At 35.8% G+C, this 16,004-nt stretch overlaps 1 protein-coding gene across 4 annotated transcripts in view; it reads right to left on the bottom strand.

The window, feature by feature from the left end:
• The window catches only part of OCA2 (OCA2 melanosomal transmembrane protein), a 187,785-nt gene that overhangs the window by 111,528 nt on the left and 60,253 nt on the right, over positions 1 to 16,004 (bottom strand). For 3 of the 4 annotated variants that reach the window (XM_053934869.1, XM_053934870.1, XM_053934872.1), the window contains exons 11-12: positions 1,823 to 1,894; positions 932 to 997 (exon numbers count right to left, since the gene is read on the bottom strand). In XM_053934869.1, coding sequence (XP_053790844.1) covers positions 932 to 997; positions 1,823 to 1,894 — 138 coding nt within the window. The remainder of the gene's footprint in view (positions 1 to 931; positions 998 to 1,822; positions 1,895 to 16,004) is intronic. The other variant, XM_053934871.1, reaches the window with a different exon arrangement.

Raw genomic sequence — 16,004 nt, forward strand, 5'->3', positions numbered from 1 at the left:
TCTAGTTAATGCATCATATGGTGAAATATACTTCTCAACATAAACAGTCTGTAAATGTCATACCAGTCTGGTTGAATTTTATTTGTAGTGATTAAGTGGGCATCATATATTAAGTACTCAATGTATCTCCATTATATCATTAATCAAGAAGAACCAATAAGTTTGTTTGCTCTCTGCAGTAATACTACACAGAGCACAGAAGATAGTGGCTTCAAGAAATGCTTGCATTTTCCCACATCTAGGAGGTCTCCTATCCTTCTGTCTTCGCTCTAAACAGAATTTTTTTTTCTTTTTTTTTTTTTTTCTTTCTTTTTCTGTGGGAAATGCAAGGAGCAAGGGCCAGTGTCAGGAAATAAGAAAAGCTCAGAATGGAAACAGATAATCGTAATTTTGTCTCTGTATATTGTATATTTTGTGTTAGAGTCTAATAGCACTTGGACAATGCTTTTTACTACAAATAGCTCCAGGCAAAGTGATTAAAATAATATATGATTAAAATCTCATCAGATATTACTTCTCCATTTCTGGCTTCCTTTTTTGTAGCTACAGAAAAAAACAGTGAGATAGAAAACAACTCTTCCAGCAGAGTGTGTTTGAGGAAGGTTTTGAATAAACAAAATTAAAAAGAAAAATGAGAGTGATAATACTTGGCCCTTAAACAGGTCTTTCTGTTTATAAATCCCAAGGATGTTTTTTAGCATGTTGTCAATACAATTTCACAGATTCAAAAAAAATTAGAAAAGGATAAACATTTCAAAAGACTCTTTCAGAGGTCTGATCCTCATCTTTTTTGATAAATTCCTTAAGAGATAAATGTTTGTCATAAGTTGTCTGAGTAAAGTACAATTAACAAAATGTTCTAAAAGGACACATCTCTATATTGAATGCGATTATTTTGGCACATTTAGAGCAAAAGATATGTTTTAGTTACCATTCCAAACAATAATGCCAGTGTCTCATAGTCAATCCACTCCACCACTTTGACCATACTTGGCCTCTGCAATTAAAAAATACGATTACGAGTGAATGCCACCTAACTTGTGATTAGCTATGACTTATAAACTCCACTTAATTGATGAACCATTTAAATAAATGTGATGGAAATTAATAAATGTTCCTACAAGCTACATAAAAAGGACTCTTTTTTATTGCCATTACTACTATTATTATTATTACTAATTCAAAATACTGCTGGCATCCTAAGTCAGTCATTATCAGGCTATTGGTTGGTCTAGTTGTTCCTTACTTAACATTACAGAAATAAAAGATAAACAAATTACATGGCACATTGCAGTTCCCTTTTTGGTAAAAGAACAAAAGCATACCACTTCACCTGTGAACAAACTGGAGAGCATTAAAGGGAACATAGTAATGATGTGGTTATGAGACCAACCGAGAAAATCAATCTGATGTTTGACTATATATCAACAAAGAGTAAGCAGCAGGCGAAACAAAAGGGTTAGAACATACAAGTATGAGATGTAATTATTTAGGGTAGTATAAAGCAGTGTATTTCCATTTAGGTTCACTTGGTAGCCTAACATTACTGAAAATAACAGTGTTAAATTAATGCTGGATTAAGCTGAAAATGATTGCAGTCAGCTTCCTGCAAATCAGAATAAAAAAGCATCAATTGACGTTTTTGTATTCCCCTTGTCTACACATCAGTCTGACCTCTTTTCCCACCCCAGTTTCTGTCCTACCATTTCTCTTTCTTAAAAACACTGCTTTGCCATGTGCTCAGTTAGAGCTGGGCAAACATGGAAATTAATGATACCTGACACCACAGCCAGAGACGAAGGGAGCACTTACAGTTACTTACCTCCCCAACAATAGCTAAGGCAGCTAAAGCGGCCAGAGCACCCAGCATGGCTGCAAGGGTCCTGTGAACAATCTGCAACAAAGGGTAAGAATTGACCACAGACTCCTCTAAGCATCTCCTTGCTATTAAAAAGGAGGGGGGGAAAGGATAAAACCTCACATACACAATTATTTTCTTGGCTTGCTTGAGGGTTTTTTCTGACTAGAGGATGGTTAATTACTTTGCTATTAAAAAAAAAAAAAGACCCACAAACAAAACTAAAAACCAAATAAAACAAAATGAAAAAAAAAAAAAAAAAAAAACACAAAACACAACCAACTAAAGCCTTGCCTGTGCAAACATTGCTAGGAAGTCTCATCTCTAATATCCAGGTAGAGAAGGGACTTCAGCACCAGTTTCTTATATTTGCCAGTAGGTGACCCAAGAAGGAAAGCAATTCATCTTCCCTAACTTAAGGATCAAAAAGCCTCGTCCTGTTGGCTTCCCTTCACATCCCATGGAAAGAAGATGCATGCCCAGGACGTGATCCATCTCATTCTTAGCAGGGGCTTGTTCAGCAAGCATGCCCTGAAAATGTGCTTTTCCTCTATGTCTGGAAGATCACCGATTGTGTAAAATATCTCGGCTAAAGTAAGCATGTAATTAATGAAAATCACACTACAAAAGACTGAATCTAATTACTAGCTTTCACTATTAATGTGTTTAAATATTATTCCAACACAAGTTAAAATTATTGTTGAGGAAGAAATAAAAGAGTCAAGAAATATTTCGTTTGCCTCTAATTTCATAAGAAATATTTTGCTGATAACAAACAATAGGATGAGAACATCTTAAGGCTCTCCTGCATGTTTGTAAAGGAAAAGCAAAAAAGGAAAGATTTGGCTTTGTTTTTTCTCCTTGATTATAAATTTTTAACGGAAATGGTAAAGAACTACACAATTTACCAAACTACTAGAAAAATAAATATATAAATTACTAACTCAAGAGTAAAAAAATTATCTGTCTCATTCTCCTGTTTTCATTAAAAATGCACTGAAGAATAACCTATTCATGGTCACAAAGCAGGAGATCAGACCAAGATTTTTATGCCCGAATGACCTACTTGTTCAGAGCACAGATTACAGCTCCCACCAGCTCCTACAGAAATGTGTGTGATAACCCACTGGCTCATTTTTGATTTTCCATTTCAGTGCATTGACATGTATGCACACATATGGCCCTTCTGATTCTGCAAAGGTGGGGAGCATTTGATAACATTCCATAGCTCTTCTGGCTGGCAATCAGGTGCAGCAATTAGACCTTACAGCTCTCTCCAAGCAGAGCTGTCCATTAGGCGAGGGGATCAGCTTCTTACCAGAGCAAAGCTCAAGTGTTGGCTAAAGGGAAATCCTCAGCTGTCCTCAAACTGAAGGTTTTCTTCTCATGCAATCCCCACCCACGTTAGATGGCTCTTTTACAGTTCTCATAAAGATATCATGGGTTTTCTGAGATTTGTTTAGCTACAGATTTTTTGCATATTTCCACATAAGCACTTTTGCTGTCACTGTTGTATACTTAACTGCTTGCATTGAGTTGACTGCATTTTCAGTTTCCAAGAGTTTGCTGTCACCTATGGGTGAAGTTGGCTTTAATTTAAGCAGAAAGAAACTGAAGAAATTAAGTCATCTGTCAGTTCCTTCATTCTGGTGGTTTTTCAAGAAGGATATACAAAAGTATATCCTTAAGAATGGACAAGGAGCAAAGCTTTATTACAAAAACTTAGCAAATGTGCAACTCTCCATTCCAGCAAACTATCAAATGAAAGTCATAAAGTCATGTAAAGCCTAGAAAAAACACTTATGTAAACTCTGAGACATGCAAATATGAAAAAAATTTATATTTAGGAAGCTTAAGGAGAAAATAGATTACTCTCTTTAATTTTCTTTTCATAGAAAATAAACCCCAAACAAATAATGCACAAGTATTTTTTAAAACTTACAAATATAGAAGTTAGGAGGTGCAGGTTATGAGTTCTGACATTCTTTGAACCACAGTTCCATCTAATACATATTTGGAGGGCTTTGTATCAAGAAAAATTCCATTATTATTCTTTTGAAAGATATTACAGATGACCAAACCATTTTGAAGATTGGCAGGAGGATGAGTATCTTTTCAGGATGAATCTTGGAGTGTATCCATAAACAACAGCTCAGGTAGAGAATTGAAAGGGCTCAGAAATAAATTAAGACAGAGACTTAATCTCAGGAAAGCTGAGCGATTTAGTGGACTTCTGAATCTAAAGACATTTTTAAAGGTTAAGTGAGAAATCATCTATATTCATCTGATTGTTCTCTCACTTGAGAAAGGGCAAACCCTTGTACAATGACCATGGTGATGAGAAAGACAGAACTGATAAGGAGGAAGATTCAAAACTTTTAGTATATCAGTTATATACTGATATACTAGAGCTAGAGCTCCCCACCTCCCATTCCAGCTGCAAACCTTATAAACTCTTTGCAAAAAGGACATTTTCACCATCACCAGCACCTTTATTTTTGTCCAAAGAATACCTAGCAGTGCTGTCTTACAGCAATAGCAAAGGATATGGCTCTTGCCTTTTTCAAAGCGACAGTCATACCAGTACAAATGCTACTGAAAGCAATGCAGTCCAGATTTCACTCTTTACAAAGCAGGATTCAGTTTTGAGCTCACTGATACAGGACGTTACAAGGCTAAGACATGAAAAAATTGAAAAAAAGGGAATGGACATTTACAGTATTTTATATAAAAAATGAAAATACCCAAAGCTGCAACAATGAAACAACAGTGTCAATAAAGGTGTGTTGATAGCAACCTCATAGAGTCAGTCAGAATAAGCAAAGACTAGGAAAGGCTACTATAGTAATTTTATTTCATAATTCTCTGTAGAAAGTTTGTATCACGATTGCCTGCTGTGTGATAAACACAATGTGCGGAATGCTGATTCACTGATAGTTTCCATACTCTTAATTCAGGAGTTCATTTTAAAGTAAGAGATTAAAGCTAATAATAATTTATGCCACAAGTCTTTTTGCTTGATATTAATTAACAATATACAGTTGCAGAACTGTAATGCAAATTGGATTTAGAAAACCTAGACCTTTCCCAGATTTAAATTTCTTTATTTGAAAGTGCTTTGGAATTTTTGCACTGAGTTCATCAAACCATTTGGTAGACTGCAACAGCATCATTATAAAAATTATTCTGAATTGCAAAAACTAAATCTTGTATGGTGTTCCAGGAGACAAAAGGAAAATATTTAGAAGCCATTTGAATGATGACCTGTAGCATATGAAAGCATATCTTTCCCAGCTGAAATCCAGGACATATGCATTTCTAAAATGTGTTTCTGAAGATATTTGGTAAATGATATATCATACCAAACATTTTATTTCCATAAGTCCTTTGTTTTAAGTCATAAATAGCAGTTGAAATATGTGTCAATTATTTTAATATAAAGCTTCAAACACAGCCCATAGTCATTTCTTATCCATTTTGTCTCCAATGAACTCTGTTTTATTGAACTTCTTATTTTACTGATAAATTAATTTGCATTTGATAGAGTGGCAACATTGTTGCGTTTTGACAAAGATGCAGTTATTACCAAGCCTATATCCACATACGGGTTTTACGTATTTTTCACCTACCTCCAGAATAGCTGAAATCTTCCTTATAAAATCAACAGCCAAATCCCTCTTAGACTTTATAAAGTCTCTAGACAAGGAGGCAGAGAAGTAAAATTTACCCTAGGATAGCTTTTTTTCTGACTTTAGGTTTTGCATCTATTCCTTGTTATGTTTTAATAAGGATTGATTTGATTAAAATAAGACATCTTAAGCAGTGGAAGAGGTTTTTTCCACAGTTTATCCTAAAGCAAATCAAGACACTATTAGCCTGAACGCCTCTGAAAATGTGCTCCTCAGTCACATCCCTTGAGGGAGTTATCTTATAATTTGCTGTCATGCATTTTACAAATTTTGGTGTTCTGCTTTGCCTTGGACTATTCCTATTGTTTTAGCAGGATACAGATGAAACTTCAGTCTTTCATGGGTACACATATTTGATTCACTCTTAAGTGGATCAAAAGAAGTGGATCAAAAAACCCCACATTTTGGAAAATTAATGCAGAAGTCTAACACTAGCATCAGAAGCTGTAATCAAAAATGGAAATTGCAGAAAAACAATGGTAATTAACCTTTAAAATTTAAGTAATTTTTCCTAACTGTCAAGCAACATGACTGAAAATCTGGGTTTATGATAGAGAACAAGGGTCAAAAAAAGCCTTGAAATACTTTGAACTCTGCCTTGCTGTAGATCCACTTCAAAGTTGAATGACACCAAATTCTTAATCCAGGGAGATTTGCTTTATTTATGGCATATTGTACAATTTGGACACAATAAAGCAACAGACTAGGAATACAGGAAATAGTCAGATACAGAAGAGTTCAGAGCAGAAGAAAAAGAAAGTCTGTGATGCCAGACATATTTATTTGATTTTCCACATGCTCACCTCTGGTAAAGAGACTGAGCAATACCAGTTAGTGAAAGCATAGCAACATACCTCCCCTTCAGCTGGTGATGGCAGCTAATGTTTTAACTCCTCACCCTCCTGCCCCCAGTTTTCTCCCCACACAAGCTCTGCAGAAGCAGTTCTGTTGCTCCTTCAGCTTTGGGGCACTGTGTCCAGCACATGGGAACCCCTCACAGGGGACGTGCCTCAACAGCTTGTGCAAAATGAATGATAAAAGAAAATTAATTGCCTCAGAATTATCCAGTTAAGCAGTAGTAAGTAAACTGTAGGGATTTTAATGAGGCAAAAGGGAACTGCTTCACATAGCTTAGAAAGAATGACATGCTGCTGCAGTGTGCAGGGATGGGCTAGAGCAACTCTTGAGGTAAGCATGTAAGGTACACTGGTGAAAGATGATGTGCATCAAGAATCCCAAAGTGACTCCAAGCATCACAAAAATCCGTGACAGCAAGAACAGCTATTTATATATATATGTATGCTATACATGCAGGCATGAATCATAAAATAAGACTTTAGACTAGGTTAAATATTTAGAAAATCTAAAAATGAATCTCATTTTTATAAGTCAAAATATGTCAAAACTGCATCACTGTACATAAGTATGTCTTGCTTAGGGAAAAAAAAAAAATCCTGGACTAAAAGTTTACTCATTTTTACAAGAAATCAATGGTGAATCAATATTATAGTACTGCCATTTGCATGAAATATGTGACTAAGACCAGTTAAGAGCACTGACTGGAGAAATCTGTGGATTTAGAAACATTATCATATCTTAGTACTACTAACATGCATTCTTATTCGTTCTTTGCACAATAAATATTTATGCCTGTAACTGTGAAAATAATATTCCATATATATTAATTTAAAGTCAGTAAGCTCTTTTTAAAGACAAATACCCAACCTTAAATTACTATTTTTAAATGGAAACACTAGATTCTGTAGCAAATTTTGTAATTTCTGAACATCTACTCAACCCCGAGGAAAGAAAGCACCTATCTATGACATTCTGCTATAATACCTATTTCTACTCAGATAGTGTGCCAAATTACTTGTTCTGATTTAATGTCAGTGGAGGAAGTCCTGGTAGAAACAACCCTGCCTTAGAGGAAGTCATGTAAGGCAACAGCTTGTCACTTTCTAATACAATGCTACACAATATAAAAATTATACAAGATGATTATCTTAAATAGAAAGTGATTAACAGTAATACTATATGGTGTCCAAGAAAATGCCTGTATTAGTTCACTTTTATCCCTATGATATGTGTGCTGGTTTTTGCTGGGGCAGAGGTAATTTGCTTCACAGGAGATGGTAGAAGGCTGCATTTTGGATATGTTTTGAACATAGGGTTAATAATGTAGAGATGCTTTTGTCATTGCTGAGCAGGGCTTACACAGAGCCAAGGCCTTTTCTGCTTTTCCTACTGCCGTAATGATGAGCAGACTATGGATGCATGGGACATTGTGAGCCAGGACAGCTGACCCCAACAGACCAAAGGGATATTCCTGACTATATGACATCATGTTCAGTATATAAAGAGTGGGGAAGAAGGAGGAAAGGGGGACATTTAGAGTGGTGGTGTTTGCCTTCCCCAGTTCTGTGGGACTCTATGGGGCCCTGCTCTCCTGGAGATGGCTGAATGCCTGCCTGCCCATGGGAAGAATTGAAGTAATTCCTTGTTTTTCTTTGTTTGCATGCTGCTTTCACTTTCCTTATTAAACTGGTTTTATCTCAATCCATGAGTTTTCTAGCTTTTATCCTTTTGATTTTTTTCTCTGATCCCTCTGGTGGGGGAGTGAATGAGCAGTTTCCTGGGGCTTGGATGCTGGCTGGGGTTAAACCACAACAGCACATTAACTAGAACAAGCTAAGAAACACAAGGTAAGGATATCTTATAATTCTTGTCTAGGATAAGCAGTCCTGAAATCCTGTGATTAAGTTAACTGCATTAAGCTGACATCAATTCTTTCTATAAAACAATGCAGAGAGAGAATCAGGGAGAGAGATGGACAGAGAAAGTGACTTAAGAAATCAAATTATTTTCTGTGAATAAATTACCAGATTAATTCATTCCCCTCTTCTCTACCAAAAATCCATAGGATGATTCTAGATTCTGCAGAGATATTTGTTACTCCAAAGCTCTGTCAAAGGGTTTGAATAAACAATGTGCACAATTTACAATCTTTTCAGAGTCTATTAGTTTTCTTCCTCAGCTATATCACTGCTTGCTGTTTGTAGAGAAAACAAAATTACTAAAGCTTCATGCTGATATGGAACATTGGATTAACTGGTTGATAGTGATCCTTGAATGATGCAAAGACAAATATACCCTTGATGCATGAGATGAAACAAACTATTGAATTTTTATGCCTTGGAAACTTGAGGGAAAAGTAAAGCTGGAGAAAAGAACATAGAACTAGGAAGGAAGGGGGCAAATATCATTTGTGCAGATGATAGACAGAGGACCCAGAAGAGGGTGTAATCCTATGAGATGAGGGTTGAAATGACTGCTAAATTGAGTTTTGTTTTGAAATAACCTCTCACCTCAGAATATTAAGGTAAAGAGGGACAAAAAGGTAATCTTTCTATCAGAAATAGCTAGCTAATATTTCTAGCAGAATCATACAAAAGAGAGAAATTTGCCATACCTATATCATTACAGTCATAAGTGGATGTTTTCCAGACTGTACATGTTGGAATGGTTCTGATGTTAAGAAAATCAGTTTTATATATCTTCAGAAAACTCCAGAAGGTAGTATCCAGTAAGATCTGATAGCATGATAGCCCCTCTGAGTCAAATTTTAAAAGTAAATCTGTACTTGGTATGAATTTTGGGATTTTGTCTTATTACAGAAGTGGACAGACACATAGAGAAATGAACAAACTCCTGCAGGGCCTTGAGTCCAGTCACATCAATAGAAAGGTGAGCCCTGCAGAAAGAGAGGATGTTGAGCTTTTTTAGGTGCCATTCCTGTAATATTTTAGCTACATAAAACATGTTCTACATGACTTAAGTAAAGAGATATATGGTCATGAGGCAGTAAAGAACCTTGAAGAAAATAAACCAAACTGCTTCTGTGGGCCAACATGATCAAAGCCATTATTTACCAATAGGCTGGTTTAGGAGCAAGCCATCAGTCTTGTAAGGGTCAATCCAGTTCTCCAGCATCTACCTCAGCAGGCTTTGCTGACTCCATCCACTCCGGGTACTTTGATATCATTCCCAATGCACACCCTCATCCTTAGTGTCCTAAAGACATTTGTAAGGACTGAGAGACCCTCAATTATGTTTACAGTTTCAGAACATTTTCTGAAACGGAAGAAGATGCCACCATTTGTATTTTCCCAGATATCTCAGTTATCTCTATTCTTGAGACTAATAAAGCTGGGAATTTATAGTACTAACAAATTACATGGACCAAATAACGAAATTTTACCCTCCCAGTCTGGAATTTTGTCAGCCCCCTTAAAACAGTAGGTTAATAAGCCATACAGAAATACAGCCACGCACTATGAACAGTAGAGCAAGCTGCAGTACTTGCATTACCTTTACAGGGAACTTTCTGCTCCAGCTAGCAGTTCCTCTGGAGAGTCTTTCATCCCTGACATCTCCTTTTTTTTTTTTCCACTCCACTTTTCTTCTCTGAATTTTTTCCTCTTTAAATCATGTCATCATATCTCCCTTCAAGCCTGCCCCCTACACTTTTAGTTTTTTCTTTCACTTTTGCCTTTGCTCTTGCTGAAGACACCATCTGAGGCCCCAGAAAGAGCTGAGTGGTTCTCATCCCTGTTTGTGTGGATTAGAAGTGTACATGAGTGCTAACAACTTGTTAAAATTTTAAGACTTCAATGCTCTCTACCCCTCTGGTTGCCGTAGGCAGGGTAGAACCTGAACGGCAGCATTCAATTAAGCTAATTTAATGTTCTGTTCCCTCTCTCAAACAGAAAGGAAACACACCAATCCACAAAATACATAGTATGCAAGGCAGGGCAAAACATTTGTATTTGCCAGTTTTTCACAAATTGAACAAAATACAGTTCAAAATTAGGTTTAAAAGGTACAGAAACTAGCAAACAGCCATTTGGAAATTAGTTTTTGCATTTAGTGTGGAAAATATGACTGGTATTATTTCAAAAAATAGCATTCTGTGAAAAGAGAAGCCTGACAACACCTTTTAAAGCAGACAATCCTATCTAGACCTTAGAATAGTGAGCAGCACCATCCAGTGGCAATTATTTTCCTATTTCATTCTTAATTAGAGACAGTTTACATGCTGCTGAAGTACCATAGCGCCCAAAAGGAGTGTTTTCTTTAAGACACACATATTCAGAACACAGCCAGACTTCTACCGAGACAGATCTAACAATTAGGCAGGCAATAGTCAGTGTAAAATCAATATTCATATTGGATTAATAATACAAAATTGTTATTATAACATATCAAGCTGTGATCCAGCTGGGGATTTTGCTTGCTGTTATATTGCATTTTTGTTTTAATTGAAACCCATCCCTTCCTTGTCTTACAGAATTTTGCTTCCTTTAAGCTTCCTTGCCTTTGCTGTAATTAGGGCAGGTAAAAATGACTAGTTTATCTTACTGGTACTGACCCTGTCCTTTTAGAGCCTCCTCATTGTTGGCAGTGGCTCTACTCTACACAAGCAATAGAAATCCTGGCACGATGGGGGTACTGATAGAATCCTCCTCATAAGGAGCAGCTCACAATGCTCCTGCACAGCAGATTGAAAGTAATTCTGAGCTTCTCGAAATCACTGAGATCAAAATACACAGAGGTCGTCACAGCCTCCTCCTAAATTAGGGAAAGGCATTAGGGAATGACAGTAAAGGTTGATTGTCTGTACTGCTTAATTGGTAGCTCAGTAGCAGGCTGTTCTCTCTGGAAAAATATCTAGAGTACCACTTGTTGAATATTTCACTCTGGGAGGCAGGATAGATGGATCTGTCCCGTGTCTGGATCTCCTTGTTCAATCCAGTCATCCAGCATCTACCTCAGCAAGCTTTACTGCACATCCTCAGTTTATTTCCTAAAACCAGTTTTCATGGGGATGGCAAGAGTGCCCTCCTTATAGTGCACACTTTCAGCTGAGGAGGCATGGGGGGAAGTAGAGTTTTGAATGGCAAAGGCGCTTTAGAGTTATGGGGACTCTAAACAAGATCCAAAACCATTTGTTGCCCAGGGCAGATGAGGTTAGACTGCTCCAGAGGAAGCTAGATTTCTATTTAAGGTAAGTTTTACTACTGGATTTTATGTTTAGGTTTCATTACCCTGATTTAGGTTCTGTACAACCCTCAGAGTCTCAGTATTTAGAACTTCTGCATTCTTTTACTCCCTACCACCCCCAGACAGTAGGGCAGATAAGGGGAAATTTTATTCTTGCACAGGGAGGTATGGCTTGGACTCTTATTAAGGAGAGTAGAAGATTTGTTCTGATAATCTGTCCCTAATTTTCTGGCAAACCCTACAGCACTGTTTTAATTCCTCTTCACAATTTTTTTTAATCCTAAAACAAATGAAATCCATAGCAGCAGGAATATATTCTCTCTGACAAAAGGCCAGAGAGTGCATCAACTACTACTTCCTTTTTCACATGGTCTTTTCCAATAACTGCTATGGATTTTCTTCTGTTCCTTTGCTACCAATCTTTTGGGAGGACATATGTGGAGGTGGGAACATTCTAATCCACGCTCTTCTCAGTCTGTGTCTAAAAACAGATCAATACAAGAATGGATAGGAAGCAAGAAGCCATGCTGACTAAGCTGATCACTTCTATGATCAGACACACTTTCTGTTACTTTCCTTATCAGAAAAAAATATCCCTTAAGATTAACCTATTTCTATCACTTAATGTTATGCTTCATAATAGCCAAGGACTATTTCTTCTCTTTTCCTATTACCTCTCTAAAGCATAATTTTTGTTAAAAAATCTGGACTGTGCAAGTGTAGACTGCAGTAATAACACCTTATTCCAGTTGTAGAAATGTTTCCTACCAGTAAACACTGGTTCAACCAGCCTGCAATGACAGAAAAATGGTCAGACTAAAATCACATAAAAGTTTTGTTCTCTGGAACTAATTTCTCCTGGTTAGATGCTATTAAAAATCACTCTGAGTTAAAGAAATTAAGCTTAGGGGATGTTTATTCATAATTTAAGGTAGTTAATAATAGAAAAGTAATATGGAGAGAAACTGACACACTCCATTTCCATTAAAGTAATTTAAATTGTGATTATAAGCTCATACTTCATGTTAGTAAGAAAATAGAGCTTTTAAGGCCAGATCTTGCACTTTCAAGTATTTGTGTTTTAAGAAGAAATACAGATATGTAAATGTCATTCAAGATATCAGATCATTAAAATGCCATTTAAAAGATCCTGGCAAGATCTTTCTTAGTGCTAATTACAAGACAGGGTATGTAGCTAAATAATATCACTTGTGGTAAGTCCTATGGAGGCTCTCACAGAATTTCTGATACTTGCTTTTATCACTTTTCTGCTATTTGATATGCTATTGCTATCTCTTATGTTTTCCTCAATTTTTTAAATTAACTTAGTATTACAAGTGTTATTTTGCCTTTTCTCCTGATTAAATGTAATGTTTTACAAAATAGCTTTTAAAAGGCAATTATTTCACATTTGCTTCTGCTCATTCAAGTATCATAAACAGCTAACACTGCATTTTAACACACCGCACAAAACAAATATATTATTAGGGGAAAGTGTTGGACAAGGGCACACATTAATTCATTTTAATTAATGAGCTCTATCCTTTAATAATTGATGTCTAGCATTCCTCCTTACATATTTCTAATTAATGCAGCTTCAACATAGCTGCAAATATGCAGTTAATAATTACAAATAAGAGCTTTATAAAGCCAAAAAACTTTTTCGTATACCAGCAAAACTTGAATATTTTAACAGATATTTTAAGATATAGATGGGCAGATTGATTTTACCCCATTTTGTCTAGACAAAAACAAGGACGAGGTGAGAAAGCAAAGGTATCTAACTAATCTGTCTAACTGATAGCTAATCAATGAGATTTTATCTGCACTACTTTTCCTTGACCGTGCCTTATGACCAGAAATGACACATCATTCAGTTAATGAGCTACAATAATCACTTTAGTCACACAGGAAAATGTTTTTCTGGAAGAAATTATGGAAATCGAAGAAGGAAAAGGATCAAATACACTCAGCTGAAAGAACAAAGATGTTTGGAGCAGGGGTTTATAAAAATTAAATTTTCTAGCTTTTTTTTCTTTCAAGTTTACAATCAAGGAAGTATACACATTTTGAGATCAAAAATAGAAAAAGCCTGTCTGAAAATGCATTGTAAACTGATTTAATACAGCAACATCAGTGTAGAACTCTGTACATCCACCTTTTACACCAGATGTCTCTGTAGACCAATGTGAAAACGTACTTGTAACCCATTAACCAGTGTTTCCACAATAATCCTGAAGGGTCAAACAGAAGAGCTGAGATCAAAAAAAGTAAACCTGGCACACTTTCTTTCTTATTTTAACATGCAGGTTTTTGAATTTCCTGTGCAGTTTATACTTTCAAGAATAAAATTAAATACTTTGTGGTTTTCAACAAGTCTATAAAATAGTATAGATTAGATCAAAGAAGAAGCACCACAAGAAGCTGAATGTTTTTCTCCTTTGGGACAAGGGGAGGGAATAGGAGACTGAAATGCTAAGAGGGAACAAATTGATATTTGAAGAAAATCATTTTCAAGAGAATTAACATCTAATGAAAGAACAGACAACTGCATAAAGAAAAAAAAAAAAAATAGCCCACAAACTCCAAACAAAAAAATAAGGCATGACCAGGTAAAGAGAGTCAAAAGCAATATAAAAATTTCAAGAGGTAGAGTAGTAGAATTGTGAAGTATGAAAATATTCATATTTGTGTTAAGTCTGAAACTAGAAATCATTGGGAATTAAAGAGGAAAAGGAGCATCTTCTTTTATCAGAAATATATTTGTATTTTATGAATATATAACATGGAATCAGTTTCAAAAGAAACAACACTGAAAATAAGCACCTGAAGAAATGAAGTTCAACAGCTTGTTTTCTGAAGAACAGCACATCCTGAGACTTCCACTGACAAGGTGGGGTGCTTAATTTAGACATTTGATGCTAACATGGAGGCAAACAGCTGCCTCAAAGTAGATTTTACCCTGCAAGTTTACAATGGTAAAAGTTTGGAGAAGACAATTGTTTACAGTACATGCACTTCAGTTTCCAGCTGGAACCTCTTACTTGGCAATCTTCTCCCATCATCCTGTATCTGCAGGAAGCAGAAGCTCTTGCAGCCTTTTTTGCACAGTCCCTGGTGACTAAGGTAGCAAAGAATAGGAGGACAAGAGCAAGAAAGGATTAAAAGATGAGGACAGTGGAGATGAGGAGGCTGTGGGCATGATCTACCATTCATGCGGGGGAAAAAAGGGCTGTGCAGGAGGAAATAGAGGCTCTTGTGATTTGTAACAGATAAAATGCTTCCTTTTCTTCATTTTTAAAGAAAATATGTGAAAATATAGCTCTAAAATTGGTTTGGGTGTCCACAGTGTCTGAATTTGAATTTGTATTGCAAATAATAATTAATAAAATAGGGGAAAATAATGAAGACTGATAAAAGATGGGGAGCAGCAACACCAAAAATTAAAATCTATCTCTTTAAAAAACTAAAGAGATTGTTTCTACAGTAACATTGATTTCTCCAACAGTGAAAACAGCTAAAGGGATAGAAAGTGCAATGTGTTGAGAAAGCAGGACTTCAGGCACTGAAGTTATAAATACTGAATATGATGAAAGCCACTATTACATATTCCAACAATATCAACATCCATTGCTTGCAAGAAATCCATGAGGGAACCATAGAATTAAAAATGAAGAGTTTAGAATTTATTCCTGTTGCAGCATTTGTCATTCCTATAGATGCTATGGAGAAAGTTACTAATATCATGACACAATATGTGGCTTTCCACACTCTAAATTTCAAAATTTCACAGAAGTTTACTTATGCATACTTATTTCTACCTTTGAATTTGCAGAAATATTTTTTCTGCTGACAATAGAAATCTTTCCTTGATATTTTCACAGAAACAATAATTTAATGAATTGTTTTAAGGCTTTTTCTTAAAAGTAACAGGAAAATTAATGCTTTCCCTGGCTCTGCTTTTCAGTTTCAAGTCTTTATTTTCTTTTCCACATAATTTTTCCAAAGTAGATTTTCAGGATGCAAACACAAAACCCCTCTTTACATACATTTAAAACCCAATGTTTTTTCAACTGCTAAAAGGTTGCATGGTCGGGGGTTTAGGGGTGGGGAATTTTGTTTGGTTCAGCTTTTTTTAAAAAATAATTTGCATTTAAAAGTATTAAGACTATTTTGGGGCTGTACTGCGTGTCTACACATATTTAGAGAAAAATCTAGTCCAATCCTCCTCTGCATTTAATATAATATCTCTTTGTTCATTTATAATGTACACAGAGGCATTTTTAGGTTTAGAAAGAAATAATCATTGCTGAACCACATAATCTAAATGTCTAAATCATCTGCTGTGTTGTGTGCATCCCTTATTGGTATTTGATTAGGTGAAGTTCTACAAC

The sequence above is a fragment of the Vidua chalybeata genome, chromosome 2, assembly GCF_026979565.1.
Source record: "Vidua chalybeata isolate OUT-0048 chromosome 2, bVidCha1 merged haplotype, whole genome shotgun sequence".
Taxonomy (NCBI): Eukaryota; Metazoa; Chordata; class Aves; order Passeriformes; family Viduidae; genus Vidua; species Vidua chalybeata.